At 36.9% G+C, this 22,670-nt stretch overlaps 1 protein-coding gene across 2 annotated transcripts in view; it reads left to right on the top strand.

The window, feature by feature from the left end:
- The window catches only part of LOC150077833 (oxidation resistance protein 1A-like), a 374,929-nt gene that overhangs the window by 220,971 nt on the left and 131,288 nt on the right, over nucleotides 1-22,670 (top strand). For both annotated transcript variants that reach the window (XM_090384259.1, XM_090384258.1), the window contains exon 4: nucleotides 2,984-3,075. In XM_090384259.1, coding sequence (XP_090240385.1) covers nucleotides 2,984-3,075 — 92 coding nt within the window. The remainder of the gene's footprint in view (nucleotides 1-2,983; nucleotides 3,076-22,670) is intronic.

Genomic DNA, 22,670 nt, shown 5'->3' with positions numbered 1-22,670 from the left:
GCAGGTGGAACAGGTGGAAGGGGTAGCAGTTTGACTTGTAATAAGTCACGCACGAGTCTCATACCCAGGTGGGAAGGTTTCCATGAGAACCAACTGTGAAAAGATCGCAGCACAACCTGTTTCATCTGTGTTGCGCTGTTCTCTCTATGGATACTGATAAAGCAATCCTGTCTGGTGGTACTACAGAAAAGTTTCCCATAACTTCTTTGCTGCTAAATTGTGAGAAAAGCTTAAAAGAAAATTGTACAAAACATCGGTGCTTTCTATAGCAGCGATTTTTATTTTATTGGCCACGTTTCAATTTTTTTTTTTTCTGTTCTCTTGTATTTGAACAGTTTATATTTCTAACAAGTTCGCTGGCTTTAACAAGAATGGTTAACAGTTCTACGTTAATTTCTTGAAAAGGTATTAAACCACTACATTTAATTGTGCTGGTTAAACCTATTTCAACGGTTATGTATGCAAATTACTTCTTGCATACATACATACTTCTTGCATACGATCCAGTACTAATACCAGTATTAGTACTGGATCGAGAGATCAATTTTTGGAATTAAAGCACTTCTTACGATAAAAATGATTAATTTTTCGAAATTTCGAGGGATATTTAAACCCTTAATCTCTCCTCCCTCGCTTGCATCCCTTCTCCCATCGTTCCTGGAAATTTTAATTTCATTTATAAATCATATACTGTATATTGTTAATGTGTAAATTTTTTTTTTTTTTATAAATTAACAAATGTAGATCTCTCCCTCTCAACTTCTGTGATTTTTACTCAAAAATTACAGAAGTTCGAAAACATCTACAGTGTGTCGAGACCAGACAAATGTTAAAGCATAATTTCAATTGCAGAAAATAACTCCTCTTTCAGTTGTCGAAGTTGAACTCTCCACAATTCTGGCACTTCAGTAGACACAAGTAACCTTTTGATTGTTCCACTACTGCCTTTGGCAAACGATAACTAAAATCTGGGTAAAGAATGTTTAACTTCTCTTTGGTTATACGACTCCGTAGGTTTCGAGATGACTTGTCCCATGCAGTCTGTCCTATCCGCCAATGTGGCCTTAGCAAGATTCGTTCAGAAGCTGGATTTTGAAGAGGTGTCTTGAATAGTTTGCCTTGTCAGTTTTATAGACGAGATTACGTCATCAGCAATGTTAAGGCTACAAACTACAAGTGACCAAGAAACCTGCAACCAGTACGTCTGAGGGCCACAGTCACTTCTTTGACCAGAGAAAATCACTTTTTGCGTTTTGATCGAGTCTTTGTAGTGATGAGGTGGATAAAGCTTTCCACAGCTGAGTGCGTGCGTGCGTTATAAGGTAAATTTTCAGACTAGATTTCAGTATGTTCACTTGAGCGGTTACCTTGTTAGAGAGCTACCTTTAAAATTGGTTGTGTTATTTTTAACTTTGAACTGTGTGATTTTTAATTCCTAGCTTTGGAAGGTTAAGGACAATTTTGTCTAATTGTCTTGGACAATATCGATGTTAACATGTGAATTTTTTTTTCATACCAAAAAAAAAAAAAACACTTTTCTTAAATGGATTTTTCTTAAGTTAGTTCCTATGCAGTTATCGAAATTCGGTTTAGCGGGTATTAGTAATGGCCACATGGTGAAAGGAAGCCTATGACTTATTCTGCACCAGCTAGTGCAGAATAAGCCATATCGGAAGTGGTTTTTTTTTAAGTGCATAAGCCATATCTGAAACTTACTGAAATATAGAAGACAAAACACTTTTTGGTAAAAAAATAAACTGTGTGATGAGGATAACAGAACTAACTTCCATAACAGGATAGGCAGAGAATCCTCCCCGAAACTTGGGCGGAAGGGAGAATTGCATTACAGAGCAGTAAGGCTGTAAAATTACAGCATTTACTGCTCTGTAATGCAAAAATTGATTTATCGATGGCCAAAATTTATTATACTCATTCCTGGATAATTTTCTCAGCATATACTTCCCTTCCCTGGGAATAAATTTCTCAGTCCATCGGAGACCAAAAATATGGAGTAGGACTTTTCGTAAGGTTTTTTTTTTTGCATTTTCTTATCGATTTTTGTTAACCCAATAGATTTGTAGCTACTGTATCAATAAACATGTATTGGGCTAACAAAAAACAGTCAGATAATTTGAGTTTTTTCATCCTAGCAAACAACGTTAACAGTTCACACATCCGTACCCTCCAAGAGTTTTTCTAATTCTCCCTTATTTATTCAACCCATCCACTTCCACAACAACAGATGGGACCCTGTTCCAGCAATTAACCACCCTCTAGCTAAACACAAACTTCCGCACATCTATCCTGCAACCATCCTTCCTCAATTTGAATTTATGGCCTCTCATTGTGTGTAGTTCCAGCAAGTGAAGAATACCATTAATATTATATACTCAATCCATTCAAGGCTTTAAACATCTCAGTCAAATCTGCCTGCCTAGTCTCGAGACGCTGCAATATGCAGAACTGAAGCTCCTTTCTAGGTAAGAGCACCCTTTTGTTCCCTTCACCAGTGTGGTGGCCTTTCTCTGTACCTGTTCCAGCAGTTCTACATCCTTCGTAAAGTGTGGACTCCAGACCCGCATACAGTACTCAAGATTCGGCCTAACCATGGCCTTATACAAAAGGATAATCACTTCCTTACTCCTGCTAGCAAAGTTTCTGTATATCATTGACAAAACCCCCATGATCTGTTCTGGCAAGTATGTCTGACTGCACAATTAACCCCAGATCTTTTTCATTCTCCACTACCTTGAGCTGAGTGTAGTACCACACAGCTGATAAGTAACTTCGGGGGTTACTGCTACCCATGTGCAATACCTTGCATTTGTTCACAAATTTCAACTGCCATTTCTCATAGACCCAATTTTCCAAGATCTTGTTGCAGTAGCTCACCCTGTTTTTTTGTTTTTTTTATTTGTTATATTTTGGTAAAAATACACTAGTAACATTTAATGCTCTTTTTAACATTCTTTTCTTTTTCCAGGAAAGACCACTCCTTCTGAACAGACTTCACCCACCGAGAAAAAGCCTCTATCCAGGTCCCTTGCTCAACCTAAAGGAACATTCGAATATGTGGTAAGCAGCCTTTAAAATCTACTCTGGTAGACAACATTGAAAATCCTCGTTTTGCATCAATACTTTAACGAATTTAGGAACTTAATTTTTCTTTTTCGATTATTTCTTATAGACCCAATTTTCCAAGATCTTGTTGCAGTAGCTCACCCTGTTTTTTTGTTTTTTTTATTTGTTATATTTTTATAAAAATACACTAGTAACATTTAATGCTCTTTAACATTCTTTTCTTTTTCCAGGAAAGACCACTCCTATAACAGAGGCCTAATATTTAAAGTGTTATTTTATTAAGAGGCCTAGTATTTTAAAATGCAAGCTAACCTCTATAAATAATAATAAAAACTTCTCTAATTATGACGAATCTTTGCTAGACAGGCCTGCTGCCAACATTTCATAAATTAACTTGCAACAAAGAAATGAGAAATTTTCCAAAAAACAGTTTTCAGATTTGGTCACTGCACGAAAGAACAATCAAGTGATACAGTTGTGCTTTGAGCATTCTAACGGTGAATTTGGGACTGTGGTAACCCCCCCCATACCGATCGAGCGCTGTGGATCGGCGAGGGAAATCAGATCCTTTATTCTCACCACTCTCCTGATGGCTCCACTTGGCTACTTCCTACAGGGATTGTATGTGAAGATCATGTCGCCTTGATATTCTCCTGATATCAGAGGTAACATCGAAGTGGACTAATGATACAATGAACAACGTAAAATTCTGGGTAAAAGTTCTCTCCAGTAGAGCAAACCCCCGTTAAAATACATATTCGCATTCAGTGATTCAAAGTTGGAAACTTCATCTGGACATCTTGTATACCTATCAATCAAAAACTTAACTAAACTATACAGCAATCCGCCGAAATCAAAAGCTAGTTGTAAAAGACAGTGGTGGCATTTAAGACATCTGTTCTCATTTTTATAGACTCACTACTAAAAGAAATAGGCTCGATAATCCGACTCTTCACTTCTATCAAAAATGAAGCTGTGCAATAGCTTCATGGATTCACATGGGTATCAAAACAAAAATTATGTAAAGTAAGATTTTTTTTTTTTCCATCTTCGTAAATATATATTTTTTCACGTATACGTTCATGTTTTTTTTCATTAATTGCAGTTTTTTTTTCTTTCATTAGTTGAAAGATTTTTGTAATTTTAATAAATAAAATTACAAAACACTTATCATTTCACAGAAAGTTTTCAGCAATCCAAGTTGGGCCAAACCAGTTTATCCAGAATTTTATGCTTCAAGAAAATTTCCGAAGAAGTTATCGTCACTGTGCTTCTATTGCAAGTCCTTGTTCTTTCAGTTTGTACAGTTTACCTCTGTGAAACATCCGGCCTAAACCATAAGTACAAAAGCAGAAGTTGTGTGGTCTGTGGGCTAAAGAAACCCTGAAATAACTCACGGTAAGGGAACCCTACTCCCTTCGCATGAGGTTGGCTCCGAGAGAAGAAACCTTTAGAAATTCCTCCAGTATCGAAATATCTAATTGTTTTAATATTACTTTAGTTGAAATTTTAATGTTTCCGCACCGTTTGACTTTTATGTCAAACAGATATATAGACGAGCCGTGTTGGTACATTAGAAAATACCAAAAAAAAAAGGCCTCCCTGAAACAATTGTCTTATTCATGCAATCTTTCACATGGGAAAGGCACAGCTCTTACATTTACAATGCTTTTTTTTTTTTCTGGTTTCAGAAGCAAAACTTCATTGCGTAGAGTAAAATCGTATTATTATTACCATATTTTCTGTAAGATAATGGCCGCCCCACTTGTTTATATTGGAATATAAACAATCGTTTATATTCCAATTTCTTGATTATGAAAGCGAAAGAAAGACTGAACTATTGCCCAAGATAACAGCAGCTAATTAAGATGTCCAGTTACTACTGGCAATGGCCTCCTTGAATCACACCCAACTCTGTTTAATTCAGCAATCCCCCCCCCCCTTTTTTTTGTTCCCCTCTTTATATGTGATCTGAAATGGTGAAGCTAAAAAAGCTAGCTTTTTCAGAAGGCCACCTGATCGTTTTGGCCATACTTCCTCTAGTCTAGCCACTGCTAGAGATAAAAACATCAGTGCGTGCACCTAGTATACCTTCGGAACATGAGACGTAGGGGAATTTCGGGCAACTTTTTTTCCAAGAAAAAGTGAGCTATATGCGCACGAACGTACTCCTGTCTTGAGTATATAAACGTTATGTATTCCTATCTTGGGGACTTCATCAGTAGCGTAAGAGGATTAGGATATTTCAGTTATATTACTTTATAATTTTGAACTTGCATTTTTATTTTAATTCTCAGTTGTATACACCATGCCAATCAATCTTGCCACAAGATTCGGGCATGCAAAGTGTTTCAGTCAACCTTGTGCAGCGACATTCTCGCATGTCAGAATGTTCATCAGTGTTTCTGTTGACCTACATTTTGTTTCTTCCATTGCTAGTGACGAATCGTGGATATATTGGGTATGACTCGGAAACAAAGATCCAGTCTTCTGAATGGAAGACTCCCCTCTTCTCCAAGGCACAAAAATGAAAGACAATCTTAGTCAATTATGAAGATAATGCTTAGTGTTTTTTTTGACTCGGAGGGCTTGTTCAACATGAATTTGTCCTGCTTGGTGAAACAAGAATACTATAAAAGGATTCTATGGTGATTGAAAAACAGCCCGAAGAGTGGGTCTCCGAGTCTTGGCGCTAGCATCATGACGATGCCGCTTTCCATTCAAGAATTTCTTGCGAAGCATTCTACTTTGTCGTTTCAGATTTGTGGTCTCCAATCTGCCATACTTACCAGATTTAGTTCCTTGTAATTTCTTTGTTTCAAGTTTAAAGCTCCGTTGAAAGGTTATCGACTAAAGATATTATTCAGAACGCGACACAGAACTAAATTAGTATTTTCAAAAAAAGCCTATCGGGAATGTTTCATAAATTGCAAGAGGAGTGGAATTGAAATCGGTGTATACAGTGCCGATGAGAGTACCGGGTAGGTAAGCTTAATTTCCCAATGTTAGTTCAGTCCCCGAATTTTGTGCGTGTGATGCTGACCGATATTTATATATTCCTCACAGAACTGAAGCTATACTGTTTCTTTTAAATGTTTTACTTTTTCGCAGCTATGTATTGTTTTATTTTGAATGTCTACCTGCGTTATCATTCCCTTCACTGAACGCATTCGAGTTTCCTTTGTCGATATCCTAATTTACTTTTTTTCACCAGTGTACTTAAAGTTAGATTCATAAATGGATAGTTTGGTACCTATTCAGCGTAAAATACCTCGCACAATCATATGTGCGTGTTTCCCCGCACCTGATATTGTGTGTACTAGGGAGAATTGTAATTCTCCAAGTTAATCACCGCGCAAATGAAGAAATCTCATTTGCACAGCCGTCCTTTTACCTTCATCTAGCCGAAAGAGCATTCCACATCCACTTACGAAGCTTAATTTTGAACCCTGAATATTTTAAATCTCTGATTCAGACTAGCACCGCATCAGGCATGCGTAAAGAGGATGAAGAATTTCACGAGTGCCCCATTTAACTTTGGTCAGGCTTTTCCACATGAAAGCTACGGAGATCTTATATTAAGTCCTTTAATTATCGTGGCTACCATTTGAGACGTATTAACCCTTTTCGTGGAGATCTGGCTATGTTCTAATAACCGCAAAGTAATGCATCTGGGAAATGTTTTCACTTCTAATCCTCGATAAAGCTTTGGAAATCGTGTGTGCTCTTTGAACCCTCTTGTAGTTGACTTGGCGAGCTCGCGCTCTCTCTCTCTCTCCCCACTACCGAAAGTGGCTTAACACCGTTGAGGATAAAAGAAAAACGGAGGCGAAATTAAATACGCGTAGAATGAAAGAAAGATTGGGAACAGATGCTTACCATTTTCAGCACTGACTGTTGAACAGTGCAGTTTAAATTAATACTGTCTGTACAATTTATGCGATCTTAACTCTGTTTCATCCTATCTGCTTTTAAAAGTGGTAATTTGTAATGCTAACATTGAATGCATTTTTATTTTGCGAAATACATAAGAATTCTTTTCTGCATGCGAACGGTGAAAAAGAAAAAAATAACGGGGGAAAAACTGCATTGCCCATATCTTGACTTGCATGCAAAAGTGCTAAAACGGTTGCTATGGTGACATTTCTACCTATACTCGTCCAAGCCCAGTAAGTTACTTTTATATTCTTCAACTGTGTTGAAGGACACCGTAGAAAATTTCTTAGCGAGTGACCGGAATATAAGCAAGCCGAATTTCTTTTTTGTAAGATTTGGTTGCGCTTGGCAATTGCAGTTAGCCTCAGTCGTATAGGAAGTAGATGGTTAATCTTCAGCGAGCTCAAAAATAAAAAAAGCTTTCTCCAGAAAGCGAAAATCATAGCACATCTTAGACTGGAACTCTGTTGATTTATTAACTTTTTTCTTTCTTTCATATTTCGACCTGCTAGCCATATCTTTATATTATAGAGATTTTCTTTTTGGGGCAGTCGCCGCTGCTCGCTCCGACAAATAGAAGCTGCTTATCCTTCTGTGCGCACATCTTGTAACCTTCTCTTAACTGGAGCGCCGTGTGATGTTGGCGTTCGACCGGACGCTGTGCCCCGGTGGGCACGTGTATATCACTTGTTGGCGGATCTCTAGTGAGGCGCAAACCAGGCGTTACTACTGCCGCTGGGATTAACTTTGGCGACTCTACCATTCGATGATTTGTTATATGCAGCTCACTGCCCTATTGGCTTCCCTTGACGACCGCTATGAATTTTCTTATCACCTCTTTGACGTGAAGTTTTCTTGCGTGTGTGGGTGAGCGCACGCATCCTTGTGATGGAGAATGTTTCATTGCAGTCCAACTTTATTTCCCTTTTTAAAAAAAGCCTTCTATTCTTTCTGGAAAGACTAAAAAGAAACCGAATGTTAATGAAGCAAGACCATGCCGTTTATCTTGCTCCTTTGCAAACCCTTTCAATTAATACCTTGATGGAGACTGATTGCCGATTTCATTCTTCGTTACGGAAGAATGAAGATCGAAGGCATTCCTTACATTGTTTGGTTGATCACTCCTGATTGCAGTGGGAAATCTGAAGTAAAAGCGTACGTAACGTTGGCATCATTACTTCGGCCTCTTTCTCACAAAGATACTGCAATCACATACCATTGAATGTTAGTACAAGCTTCGCATTTAATCTCGATGTCAGTTTTGCGCCATTATTCGTAAAGAAGCCTTGCATCTTGCGTGTACTTAAATTTTAGTTTATAGAATACATTTTCAATATGCCTGTTTTCGATAACTCTTTTGGCAATGCTTCTGTTATTCATCAGATGGCGCCACAATTTAACATCACGGTCTACCTATGCAATAGATACATAAGTAGTAACGTTTCTGCCGTTTCGATTGCTTAAGGGATAATAAGAAAGTATATGAAATTGGTGGGAGTAGTTGTTGTTTCGCACCACATGCTCCTGATGGATGAATTATCCGAAAAGCTTTCCAGATGCACTGTGAGCGAATTTGGCTGTCGAGCGCTGTTACTTTGTTTGCTCCTTAGAGTAAACGTAAGGCGCCACACAGACTGTCGCCAGAGTAATACAATTTCCTGTGGCTCTTACAAAATTTGTCGGCTACAGGATGGTGGCAAGACGAGAGATAAAGCGACTCAAACCAGCTGAACCATGGAAGTAATTTGAATTTACTCCCAGTAAACGCCATCTAATTCGGAAACACTACAACTCCCTAATGGTGAAACCCAAAGGCCAGTTGGAGAGTGCACTTCGAGATGAAATATGGTTGTATTGAAAGTATTAAAGAGCAACTTTGCTGGAGTTGCAAGCTATGTACCGAAGTTCGCCTGTTGATATGTTCCTTGATTTACTGACATTACGGCACCTTAGCTGGTCTGTGACTGAATTGGTTAAATTCTTCTGATGTTTAAATTTATTTTTCATCAATATACTTAACAGTAAATTCGTGGTGATCTTTAGATTAATAACAAAAATTTAAATGAAATTAAATAAAGCTTGGAAAGTCGCTTAAATCTTAAACGTTGTCTCAGTTGATAGATATAGGATGATTTAAGATGTCAAACGATCAACCGGCCTATGTTAAATTAGCGACACCAGTTAATTAAAATAATTTTCATTTTCTTACTTAATATGCAATTTGGCTATGAGAATCCGTCATAAAAAGTTTCTGTATTTTTCTTAGCCCTATTTATAGCCAGCTTTTCACTTTTTTGCATATTTAAATTATGAAGGGAACATCTACGTATTTATGCAAACATTAAATCATGCAAGAGTAAAAACGTTTTTTACTATCATGGTTCAAGCTACTTCCTGAATTTTTTTTCGGAATTCCTTAACAAAAACTCTAACGTATTAGGTTACTTGAATATGCTTACTCAATTAGTAATTATTCCATGGTGGTAGTTAATAGAATTTGTAGTGTTGATTCTGCAATATGTATAAATTTACCCTAATTTCACAATATACTGAAAATAGCTGAATAATTTTTATATTTCTCTAGTCGGACACATTAAAGGTTTACAGGAAAAGAGCTTAAATAACATTCCCAGTCCTTGCTTTAACCGTGACGAGCAAGTACTGAATTGTGAAAGGATTTTAGTTTATATTAAACTAAAATCCTTTAGTTTATATTATTTTATTCTTCGACAATTTTCAACTAAAGACCGTTTAATTTTTATTTTGATTCAATTTTTTTTTCTATAATTTCCACTTCGTATTATTCACTAGAGGTCGCTATTTATTGAATGCGCATGCAGGAGAACAACTACACGTCACGCATGAGTGATTCTAGTAGAAGTGCTTTCTTCTGAAAGCGTGGAATCCGGTTTGTGTTATGCAGTATACGATGCTATAATTTCTATCCAAGAGCGGTATCTTTTGTTTTGAAGTCTTTTCGTATTATTCGATGTTTAAAATTCTTTAGTTTCAAACGCTGCTTCCCCCCGCCCCCAGATTTTCTATTAAAGAAACTCCTTTTCAATTATCCAAATGTAAATATTGGAGTTAAACTACGAAAGCGTACTTGATAACCTTCCTATTGTGAATAATTTATTCAAGCGAAGTGTATTCATTAAAAATGCAAGTTTACGGAACTGTCTAATTAATTAACGTTCTCTTTTTTTGTCTGTTATAATTGTAACTAATTTGAAAGTTAAAAAAGATGGCAGGGAGGGGGGGGGGAGTTCGGAAAACGTTGCAAATTTTATTGGCACTCACCAATGAAAAGGATAGTAAAAGTGGATAAGTTAATTGTTTTTTTTTTTCCCTAACTTATACAGCTATTTAATTAGCAGTACGCTTAAAATAACATTATGAAACATTTCTATGTGTGATACTAATTTACAGTGAGGAAATTTGTACCATATTGAAATGATCTTATATAATTCAGGATCTATTTAGTGAGTGATTTAGCCCCCCCCCCCATGGATTTTTTAAAGAATTATATATTTTTTAGGATCCATTTATTTTTATAAAAGTTATATTATAAAAATATATTATATTAATAAATAATATAATTTTACTTTACTGAGAATTATAATTCTGTATTATATAATAAAGAAATTTATTTTTATAATTTTAATAAGATTAAAATGGAAAATTTGAAATGGGTATTATGTTTACCTAATGCTATATATTTCCGCATAAATTCCGAAATTAATTTTAAATAATATAGGATCCCAAAATTGTGCCCAGCTTCGGTCCCGAGAGTACTTAATGGGCACTTTAATTCTTGTTTCTCATTCTATAAACACATAAGCCACCTAATTCGGAATTTAATACTTTGTCTCAAGCTTTTGTTTTTTAAAGACGAGCGTATGCTTCAACATATTTAGTTATGCACTAGAGTGGAAATAAATGCATTCCATTGAGTGCAGTGCCCTCTAGTGCCGTCATTGTGCATTTCTCCCTTGTGAATTAGATGTAGTCAACAGCTTTGTAAACAAATATTGTGGCCCTGTTCTAACCGTCGGTGTTTAAAGTTGCGTACTGATTTAGTTATAACAGGTTTAATTATAACCAAATAAAAATCATATCAGGAATTATGTAGTTGTAATCGGATTTTAGTAGTCTTTTTCGTGGTTCTAAAAGAAGTGGCAAAAATTCGAGCCCACAACCAAATTTTGCTTATTTGGTTTATACTTATTGCAATGTTATGATCTTTATATCTGTTAATTTAAAGTTCATATCGAAATTTGGAACATTGGGAAGGACATTAGGATGTAACTTTCGAAAATGGCTATTTCTGATTTGAAGTTGAAGAACAGGGAATATGTTACGATGTGTATTGGTTCCTTGTTCGCATGTTAACACAATAGTTATGACAAATATATTCCAAATAAAAAAAAAAATAAATAAAATAAGTATAGTATTAAATAGGCAACGAATAATGGTGTGGTTATATACAGATCCTCCATGCACATATATCAGAAGAGCAATGTTGTCACCTATGCTTGTAGGTGACAACTGTCACTTTGGATACCTTGGATTTCTACATGCAAAAAAAGCATAGAATGAGTGAGTGTGTTTTTAGGCTATCCAAATTAAGTAATATGCATATATCTATACATGTGTATAAACTGCAGATTGCAATCAAGAATACTGCAAAGTTAAAAGAACAAAGCATGGTCAGTCAATGCATCTCTATATTTGTAATAGGAGCGAACAGCTACTTTTCGATCATCCTGTATAAAACGGCTAGAGTAGCGATAATTTTACTGTAATTACCCATCGCTAATGGCTTCTTGTAGCCCAACGAAATTAAGCACTAGTGTTTGTGGTATGGTTTTTAAAATATGCGCATACCAAACAGAAATTAATAGGACAAGCTTGAGATTTGGAGCTGGCGACGCTGCTAATGTGCCTTGCGGATTATGTCGAGCGAGAGAAGAATGCTGAACTATGCAAGGAGAGGCGTGTGATGCTGAGAGCTTGTCGCTATTAATTACCTTAGAAATCCCATTCATTTTTCAAACTCGGCAGGAGACCTCTTCACCGTCTTTGTTCCAGCTATGCCATTTGCAAAAGATCGCTAGTGAAGCAGATAACGCGAAACTGGCGTTGCACGGCACGCGCGTATGTCATGAAGAGGGGTAATGTCCTCAAGGTTAAATATGCTAGCCGCGAATTACAAGATAGTTATTGTGTGGAATTAAGTTAGTCATTTCTCGTCTATTAGTGAAACACTGCAGCGGAGAGAAAGTAAAGGGCATGTCTGTGGCCTTTTTTTTTTAATGTTTGAAATTTGGGCGGTGTTTAGAACGAAAAGATTAATGCTATTTTAACGAAAACTGTACTGCACAGCGTTTCTTAACTTGTGGGCCGCGAAATGTTTAAACTCCAGGGGCTAACTTCTGGTGAGTATGGGCTTGGCATACCTAGGGTCCTGAGCTGCCTATCATCATTCTTCTCTCTTGGTAACTTTTTTTTTGCTGGTGCAGCAAAAGCCTCGGGTTTCCTTGCACCATATGGCTAATGATGATAATAAAAAATCAAATCAGTTTAACAATTTTTTAATGATTTGTTCAATAACTTGTATATTCCTTATAATATACAATTAATGGATAAGTTTTTTTTTTTTTTTTAATTTATACTTTAGAAATTAATTTGAAGCCACAACGATAGATTCTCACTAGTTGGTCTGATTGGAAATTAAGCTTACCGTGATTGTTAAAATCTGAGTAAATGCATACAGTGCTATGAAAATTAATTATGACCACATGTAGGCGCCCTAAGTTGTTATACAGCCTCTGAATTAAAAAAAAAAAAAATTAGCGTGTCACAAATTATAGTTTTTCACATACCTTTGCAAATATTTTTAGTATTTGTTTTTTTTTTTTTTTTGTACCTTCTCAGTATTTATGCAGAACAGCAATGAATTATTTTCAATATAAACATGGTGGACATAGTGTATTTTTTTTTAACGATTTTCAATATGCAGACGCCCCCCCCCACCCACTCATGGCACTCACTTGGTAAGATTTTTCATTAGTTTTAATTTACGTAGCTAAGTGGTCGGGCTCCAGAGTATAGAAGTGCACACCCTTTGAATGACCATGGGTCAAGCTCGCGTGACTACTAAATAGTGTTCTCATTCTTATGTCCTCTGACCTTGTGTTCCCCGATTATAAACCAAGTTTTTATTTAGTTGGATTGCTGATTAAGTTCTGGAGTGTGTATATATTGCTGCAGTGGTCTGCAGATCTTTTAGGTCTTCAATCTGGCTATAGAAAATATTGTTTTATGTGCGAGTGGGACAGTCCAGTCAAAAGCATTCATAACGAAATTAAGATTTTGTCTCTTCGGACGAATCTTATACGTGGTAAGAAAAATGTATCGTAATTTATTCTTACATATTGTTTCTTATCATTTATTACATTAAAATTCTATTAAGAAAGTAAAATGTGAATGAAAAATAAAAAAACATTTCATGTTAAGGAATATTGGAAAAGAAATATTATTGGATATAATTCTGAGGAAATAAATAGGTATAAGGTACCAATCTTTGGGAACGTTGTTTTAAGAGTATATAATTATAGAGCATTATTGTTAATTTTAATTTTATGCATTATTTGATATATATATATATATATATATATATATATAGAATATTAAGGATAATATAAAGAATTATTAGAAAAAGTAAATCAATCCAATAATAATACCATCAGGGACCTAAGAAAACGCAAAAAAAAAAAAAAATTATTAGTGTATCTTTTTTTATATATATATATATATATATATATATATATATATATATAGTTAAATTTACTTAAGTTCACGCTGAGATGAAATGCAAATTCAGCTCAGGGTCCTACTATAGGAACGGGTTTGCGATCCCGGGCATACCCGAGCCACAACTTTTATATCTTGTAATGTCTTTAAACTGTCCTACACTCTTTATTTTTATTTCTCCGAAATTATTAGGGCAATCCGAGGACGTAGGAGAAACTATTTCTTATCTGTACCACTATTTTTTCGCCTTTGTTGGAGTTCATGTTCTGTTATTTAGTTTTTCTTCTTACTATCTACATGTTTCTCTATGCGTTAATTTAATTATTTATTTTTACCGTATCCATCACATAGGGGGCACCACATTATTTTGACGACTATTACATTATGTCCTAGATACGGTCAATATGTAGTATGTATTATATATTTAATCTTATTGTAATCATTAAATTACGTTCTCTGTCGGGTCAACGATGATTAATATATGCTTACATTTATATTTTACTTATTTCTTACCTTTGATTCTAATATTATATTCGATTTATATTTGGCCTATACTGGTTTATATTTGGTTTAGATTTAAATTACTTAGCATATATTGATCATCACAGAAAACCTCTTGTCGTTTTTTGCCTTCATTCTGGATGGTTGGCCCCAGTTGAAGTCATCTAGATTGTCGGTAAAAAGCGATTTTTTTTTTTTTTTTTTTTGCGTTTTCTTAGGTCCCTGATGGTATTATTATTGGATTGATTTACTTTTTCTAATAATTCTTTATATTATCCTTAATATTCTATAGACCCAAGCACGGTACTAAGTACTATAGGTTCTAATACCTCTCGTGTTTGGGTTTCACATAAAAAAAAAAAAAAAAGACATTATGGGTGTATTGCATGATTGCTTGCAACTGCATTGACTCATAAATATTACATTACATATTATTATTATTATTATTATTAATATCAATTTATTTCCGAAGAAATGTCCTTTTACAGCTGTGCAGCTAGAGGACATGAGTTATATACAGAGAAAAAACAAAATACAGACATATGCTTGCATACAGAGCCAGATACAATATACGGCCTTAAACAGCCACTGGTGAAGATACAAAAACATAAAGTCATAACAAATACAAAAACATAAAGTTACAACAAGTACAAAAACATAAAGTTACAACAAATAAAAGTGCATCCGGATACATCGAAGCGTGGATATTGCGGTATCACAGAGAGTCCACCTAGAGCATGACTAAGGCATACATGTCTGCAAGAATGGAAGATCTGTAGGTTCTGTCCTTGCAAAGTTTCTCAGCGTCTATGGCTAATCTGTTAAATATTTGGAAGGAGTTGTGTGGAAACATGTTATCCAAGGAGGACATGCTACGCAGCTTCGATCTGTATGGGGAGGTGTTGGACTGGCATCTTCTCCTGTCGGACGGTCTGGCGATGATATCCCAAATATCGGGTGAGCTCAGTTTTCCGGATAGAAGCTGAGAGAGGGTAAGAAGGTTCCTAGAGATGATGTGATACCTCCAAGGAAGCGTATTAAGATTGGTGACCAGAACAGATTTTGAGATTGTAGGTGTTAGCCCGGCAACCCTATTTAGCCATTTCAAGATCCAGAATTCCAGGGAGAGGAACCTGGCTTGGTATGATGAGGGTGCTGAGGACCATATAGTCGATGCATATAATGGAATTGGGAAAATACAACGAAGAATGTATTTGATGATAAGGTCCGGGTTATGGAAGTTGGAGATCTCTTGTTTTACTGCCCATAAAGCCGAATATGTTTTCGTTCGAGTGGCATTAAAGTGAGGCAAGAAGGTGAGGTCTTTGTCCCAGATGATACCCAAATCTTTATGCTGGGTGACTTTTAACTGGAGAATTCGCAATAATGATGTCCACATCGTTGGTATTTTTCTTCTTGGTGATAGAGAGTTGTGCAGTTTTCTCTTTATTAATGGAGAGCCCAATCGCATGAAGGTAGTTTTCCAGTTCATGTAGCTGTCGGTTGGAGCTCACAGTAATAGACTGGAGAGACTGGGGGCATTTTGTGATGACGAAGAACTTAATATCATCTGCGTAGGTGGTAAAATTAGTACGGTTTGATAGGAAGGGTTCTAGAGATGCGGCAAAGAGGGCGGCAGAGAGAACGCCCCCTTGGGGAGCCCTCTGGAGCAGAGAATTTGGTGATTATGGTTTTGATTTTTGATCCATAGGATCCTGGACTGAAGGAGTTTCCTAAGGAGAACTAAGATGTTGCCAGAGATTTTGAAATAGTTGCACAGTATGGTACATAATGCATGGGTGGACAGATTGTCAAAGGCCGCCTTAATGTCGAGAAACACAATATCCAGTTGCTCTTTGTTGCTTAAGGTACTTTCAATTCTGAACAGTGTGTCCAAGAGGTTGGTGATCGTGGAACGTCCAGGAAGTACACTATGGAGGTATGGAGGTTTGTGGCCGAACATGTGATGGATGAGAGCAGGAAGTATGGCTTTTTCCAAGATTTTGAGAAAAGTGCAACCTACAGAAATTGGTCTGTAGTCATTAGGCAATTTTGGGTTGGACTTTTGTGGAACTGGAGAAACATAATATGTGTTCCAGATAGCAGGGTAAACTCCTGTTACGAGGACGGAATTGAATGCATCAAGCAAGAGATCAATGATATATACACTGCACAGTTTAACCATGAAAATAGGGAATCCATCCGGGCCAGTGGTAGACTTGTTGGGAAGACTGTTGATGACCTCAGTAAGGCGTTCCTTTGTGATGGCTAATTTATCCAGTGATGTCTGGTTAGCTGGTGGATTAACCCGAATAAAGGATTTTGGGGCAGATAGGGGCTTAGTTGCGAGCGAGTTAGCCCATGCAAGGAAGGTGTCAGTGGACATGGGGGACTGTTGATTCTTGTTGGTGAAGATTCTTTTCCCAAGTTTCATTCTGTGTGCAATCCAGTCATTCTGCGCCTTCCTCCGAATGCGTAGGAAGCGTGCCCGATGTTTTTTATAGAGTTGGTAGTCGGCTAGATCCCGTGTTTTTTGCCATTTCCTGTATAGTTTCTGTTTGATGATGAAGGAGAGTTTTGCGTCGCTGGTAAACCAGTTCTTGGTCCTGGGAGACAGGCGTACAGATTTGGAGGCCCCTTCACAGGCGATGTCTTTTAACAAGTTTGCTAAATTGGTAAGCGTTTGATCAGGATGGCTAGCAGCAATTTTTTTCCACTCTGTAGCTTTTAGTCTTTGTAGGATGATTTGAGGTTGCATATATTTTAATGAGAAGATCTTGAGTTGGGATTCTTTATGGTCATGTTGTTCAAGTTGTCGGGGAGAACATAGACATTCACTATCAAAAGAAATTGGGAGGTGATCTGATGCAAACTTAAAAATCGGCGTTGTGAGAGTAAGATGGTCAAGGTTATGAAAGAAGAGGTCTAGGTTTTGATGTCGTCTTGTAGGTTGCGTATGGGTTAGTCTAAGGCCTAGAGAAGAGAAGGAGCGTACGACGTCCTTCAAAGCAGCTTCGTGTCTTGGGGAGGGAATGTTGAAATCTCCTAAAACAACGGTGAGCATGTGAGGCTTGAGGTGGGTTATAATCCAGGTAGTTAGCTCATCCCTTGTGTCGGGATTATGGTCAGGAGGTAAATATACCGCTACAACTTGAGTTCTCACTTCTTTAACTGTAAAAATTGCAAAAATGGCTTCAAATGCAGGGGAGTCGCTGAGTTGTGCACACACAAGGTGATGGATGTCTTTGTAAATGATGGAGACGCCACCTCCACGTTTGTGGTCCCTGCCGTTGCAAACATTTTTGTACTGGTGAGGAGTGGCCAAGTGGGTGAGTTGTCTTCCATGGTTAAGCCAAGTTTCCTGGATACAGATGAAATCATATTCGTCGAGCAGGAGGAGAGATTGCAGAGGGGCCAATTTGTTAACAATGCTGCGCATATTTTGCGAGAAGACCCTGATTGTGTGGCATGGATGGAGGTTTTTTGGAATAGATGATTGCTATTGTAGAGGACGAGTAAGCAGGGATTGCTGGGAGGATGGCCTTTTTTCGTCAGAGAAAGGTCTGATAAGTATGCCTGGAGGCCAGAAGTCGGGATCCAGAACTTTTTCGTAGGCAGAGGGTGAACATCTTACTAGAAATGAGGCGTAGCCAGTTTGCCTAGTTTTAAGCTGTTTTACTTCGATGCGGACATTGTGTTCCACAAGAAACATTCTCTTTATGGAATCGGGGCTTGTTGAGGGTCCAAACCGGGAGACAAATATCTTGGTTCTGGGCAAAGCGACAGATGTCATATTTCTCTGCGAGCGTCTGTTTACTAGGGTGAGTCTTTGATAATCGCTTGTTGACTAATGTTGTTGGAATTCTTTGGTTGCCTTCTAGTGGGGAGAGAATGGGGCGGGGCTCTTGCTTCTCGAAACACATCTCTGGTCAGCGATTCTCGGTTCAGTAGCTTGGTCATGTCTGTCGTGTGGTACAATATGATCATTTCTTTCGTGAAACAGTCAACTTATTAGTGTGGTTCACTACACAGGTGGCTTTGTTTACTTCCTGTGGACGTTTGTCGCTTTTCTTCTTCTGATCCCGATTCTCAAGTGATTTAAGGAACTTGCAGTAATCTGATTTGATTAGAAGAGTTTCAAGGGCGCTTTCATTTTCTTTAGCCACCCTAAAGGGATTCTTATTGTGCATCTTTTCTTTTTGTGTAAGCAGTTCGGCAGACTCAAGGGGTGTTGTTTGCGTGGCTGCATCCCGTTTTGTGACTGTGCAGCGCTCATTAGTGCAGAGACACCGTTCAGCACTTATTTCCTGAAGGGTGCGAGCGATTGTCCCGAGGACTTCACACAATTTTGTAGATGCTTCCTCGATTGCTATTGTTTTTCTTTTCCAATCATCCTCCTGCACCTTCAAAATCTGTCCCGCGAATTCTTTTTCTTTCTTTGCTACATGAGTTTTTAGCAGTGTTATTTCTTTCCGTATCGTCATTAAGCTGGGTAGTTTGGGTGTGGCTGACGTTCTGCTGTTCGCTGTCGGTGCTGCTTTAATATTTTTGGTTTGACTACTACAATCCAAGTTGTTTTCTTTCAGGAGTTGGGGGGTTATTGCAGTCTTGCGTTTTGATTTGGTTTCGCTGCGGACAGATTTGAGTTTGCGACTCATTCTCGTGTGTTTCATACGATTGATTGTGCATTCCAAGACTTCGCGCTTGCGGGGAGATGCCCTTGAAAAATCGTGGCTATCGGAAGATTTGTTTTCTTGGGCGGCGTTACCCTTACTTTCGGGTATGTCGCGGTGGTTGCATTGTGGGATCACTGCGGTGTTTATGCCCGATAGGCGCTTTGCCACTTTTTTCATGTTGCCGAATAGGGCTGTTAGTTAGTGAATGGTTGATAATTCTAGTAAGGAATTCACTCTGTTAGGTCGGGACTCCCAAGGACGAAGAGAGGGGGTTCTTTCAGCTTCAAAACAATCAGCCCACGCAGTGAGGGGAAGCTCGCACGGGACGACCTTGAGAGAAGCTAATGATTAAGGGACGGGACACAAAAGGCACGTAGAGCGCTGTTGGCTTTTGATATAGCTAATATTAAAATCATAAATATCTTTTTACCTTGTATCTTCTGTCCGGAATCACTTAAAGATCTGGATTGGTGACTTAAATCCGCGTCGGAAGGTATTAAACTTAAGCCATAGGGTTACTGTGGCACTGAAATATTACAGATATTGGAGGAGCACGTTGTAGGACGTCAGCACTGCTCGAACGAGAGAGTTCCATTAGTTACAGTTATTGTCGTTTTAACTTTCTTTCTTTACTTTTTTATCAATAAATATATATATATATATATATATATATTTTTATTTTTTATTTTTTTTTTCTCTCCTTTCATCATATCAATCATACAATAAATGTTTTTACAATGAAAATGTGTATATTTTTGTTAATTTCACTGTTGGGCCAATCATGCATGGGGGGGGGTCGATTGTACTAAAGCCCGGTAATAAAAGAAAAAAAAAGTTTGCAGTCTGCCCCCTGTTTAATGAAGTATTTTATAAAAGCTGCGGATGCTAATTATGATAAAAAAATCGGAGGTGTTTTCGTAGATCATAGTTACTGAAATATGAATATTTTGGAAGTGTTAAATCCTTTGAATACTTTTTTTTTTTTTTCCCCCCAACGTCAGAGCAGACTAGTTTAAAATCTTGTTTGAGAATTTATTACAACCTGCCAAAATCTTGGTTGTAATATCTATAAAAAATACTCTCCATTCACATTTAGACTTTTCCCAGATAATCTTGGACACGTTAGTGATGAACACGGTGAACTTTTCAACAAGATATGGCTACTATGGAGAAATTGTTACCAAGGTTAATATATAAATTGTCTAACGCCTACATGTTTTCTGCTTGTTTATAGTAAAATAAACATCTTTTCTTTACTATATACTGAGTGTAAATTAAGCAGCACTACAATTATGCACTAATCCGATGTCTTTTGTGTAATCTTAATTATAATCATGACAATATTCTGTTCCAGTATCTAAATAATTACTTTCGCGTTAATTGTGATTTTATTGCCTCTAGTTATTAGTATTAATCAGGCCAAGTGATGCAAGGAAGTGGATTTATTGTACGTCAATCACATTTGCTCATTTCTGAAAAATAACTATCCAATTACGCCTTGAACTTTGTCATTCTCTGCTTCAGTCACCTTAGAAGGCAACATTCCAGCAATTAACAACACTCTACCGAAAGTGAAATTCGTGAGATCCAATCTTTTGTTTCCCAAAATTTTGCAGGTGTGTTCCATTCTATTTTCACCTGCCAATGTGAAAATATTCATTCTGCTTATTTCTTAATTAAACACTTGTCAGGTCACCTGAGGTGTCTGGTCTCCAAACTCTGCAGTCCGTCTAAGACCTTCCTTATTAGGATAATCCTTAGTGCACCCAAGGAACCTAGTTCTTCTTTTGAGCTCACTAGAATTTCTACGTCTATTTTAGGCGAAGCCTCCTTACTTAGTTTTATTTGCATTAACTGCGGCTATTAGCGAATCGAACTTGCCTAGCCTTATGTAACTGGTAAAGTAACACTAGCACACCTTATTTTAGCTACATGGTTAGTTAGTATTCTGAGTAATGAGCTGACTCCCCCCCCCTTATGCTATCGAAACTTGCGATAAAATTAGTCAGTTCCAAATTTTGGTAAGAAAATTTTAAAAACGCGGTCGTTGTTTCAAAGACTGATTTCAAAATAAAGTAACCAGATGTGCAATATGTATGAAAGTTCATTTCGACTTCCAGCATTATGCACTTGGTCCTACATGGCCTTTTTAAGAAAATAACCCAACGTAAGTATGTATTCATGTAGAATTATTTTTAACTGTGTGGATAATAAGTAGCTGCGTACTATGTTGCTATCATAAATAGCAGCAACTGTAAAGAGTTTTGAGTTTGACACAGTGGCAGAAGCCAATGCGACTGCCAAGCTTATAGTGATCGTAGAATATGAGTGTAACATAAGTTTTCGCCTGATTCTATCGAGTCCAACTGTACACTTCTTCGGAATTATTTCTTCGTTGTGCATTATATAACAGTAAGGTTGCTTGACTTAAAACGATTCCTAAAGAGAAATCAAAAGGTCAAGTAGGGAAGAAAGTTTGAGTATCTGAATTTCTGGTTATAAACTTTTCATGTTATCTAAAAATATTTCTTGACTGTCTAAGCGTATGAAAGAGTTGGTTTATACATGATTACTACACATACATCATTTCTACTACCCAGGTAGTATGAATGCATCGTTTAATTATCTCATATTGTGAATACCTTCAACAAGTTTCCTAGGTATTGCACTACTTTGAATAAGTAACGGTGTTTGGATGGTGATATCTGCCAAGAATAAGTAAGATTAGTCTTCTCCACTGGCGAAGCGTTACTTATTCAAAGCACTGCAATACCTCTCTGCAACTCGAGGGTATTTACAATGAGATATAATTAAACGATGCATTCATACTAACTGGGTAGTATAAATGATGTAGGTGCAGTAACCATGCATAAACCAACTCTTCCATACTTTTGTTATTCTTGATGTAATTTATGATCAAACTACAAGAAACAACTTTGCTCTAATTCATATGGGCCTTAAGTGCATTTTAAGCTGGTATTTAAGAATAAATTTGTCACGTATGTCTTTCACATGATTCTGAAAAAAAAATTTCAAAAACATATTTAAGATTATGAAAAATTGAACGTGCTGTTTATGCATTAAGTATAATGTAGCGTAGCTGTATAAAACAATCATTTATTTTGTGACTCCTTTATTGAATTTTTTTTTTCATTTTTAGAGATGTGTACATGATGCTTAATGTATTAATGTTTGCCAAAGTTTAAACCTTCCGCTATAAAAATGCGTATTTATTTGAAACCCATAATTTACGACTTTTTAGATTTTCAGTTTACTTTTAATTGCTTTATTTTATACTATACCCACCGAAAATTAAGGGTTGGTTTATATCTTTTCACAAACCAGGTATTCGTACAAATTCGTGTGAATACTTGGTTCTGAAACCGCTGTCTCATCATTAGTTGAGCAGATAGTTGAAATCACAGTCATGATCTCTGAAACTTAGATACGAACTGTATCTTGAAGTTTACGGTTTAAAAATTTTTTTTTTCCACTTCATAAAAAATTATGAAATTTGAGAAGGCTGGATAAATTTTTCTAACATAGCGAAATAATTTTTGAAAATCTATCCGCCGGGAGTTTTCCACATGAGCATGGAAAAATAATAGTTGGACTTCTATTGGTCCGATTTTAATAATTTAGAACGTCTCGACAAATCTT

Source organism: Mastigoproctus giganteus, chromosome 11, assembly GCF_048544385.1.
Source record: "Mastigoproctus giganteus isolate SK-2022 chromosome 11, ASM4854438v1, whole genome shotgun sequence".
NCBI lineage: Eukaryota > Metazoa > Arthropoda > Arachnida > Uropygi > Thelyphonidae > Mastigoproctus > Mastigoproctus giganteus.
This window is presented reverse-complemented; position numbering and strand designations above follow the sequence as displayed.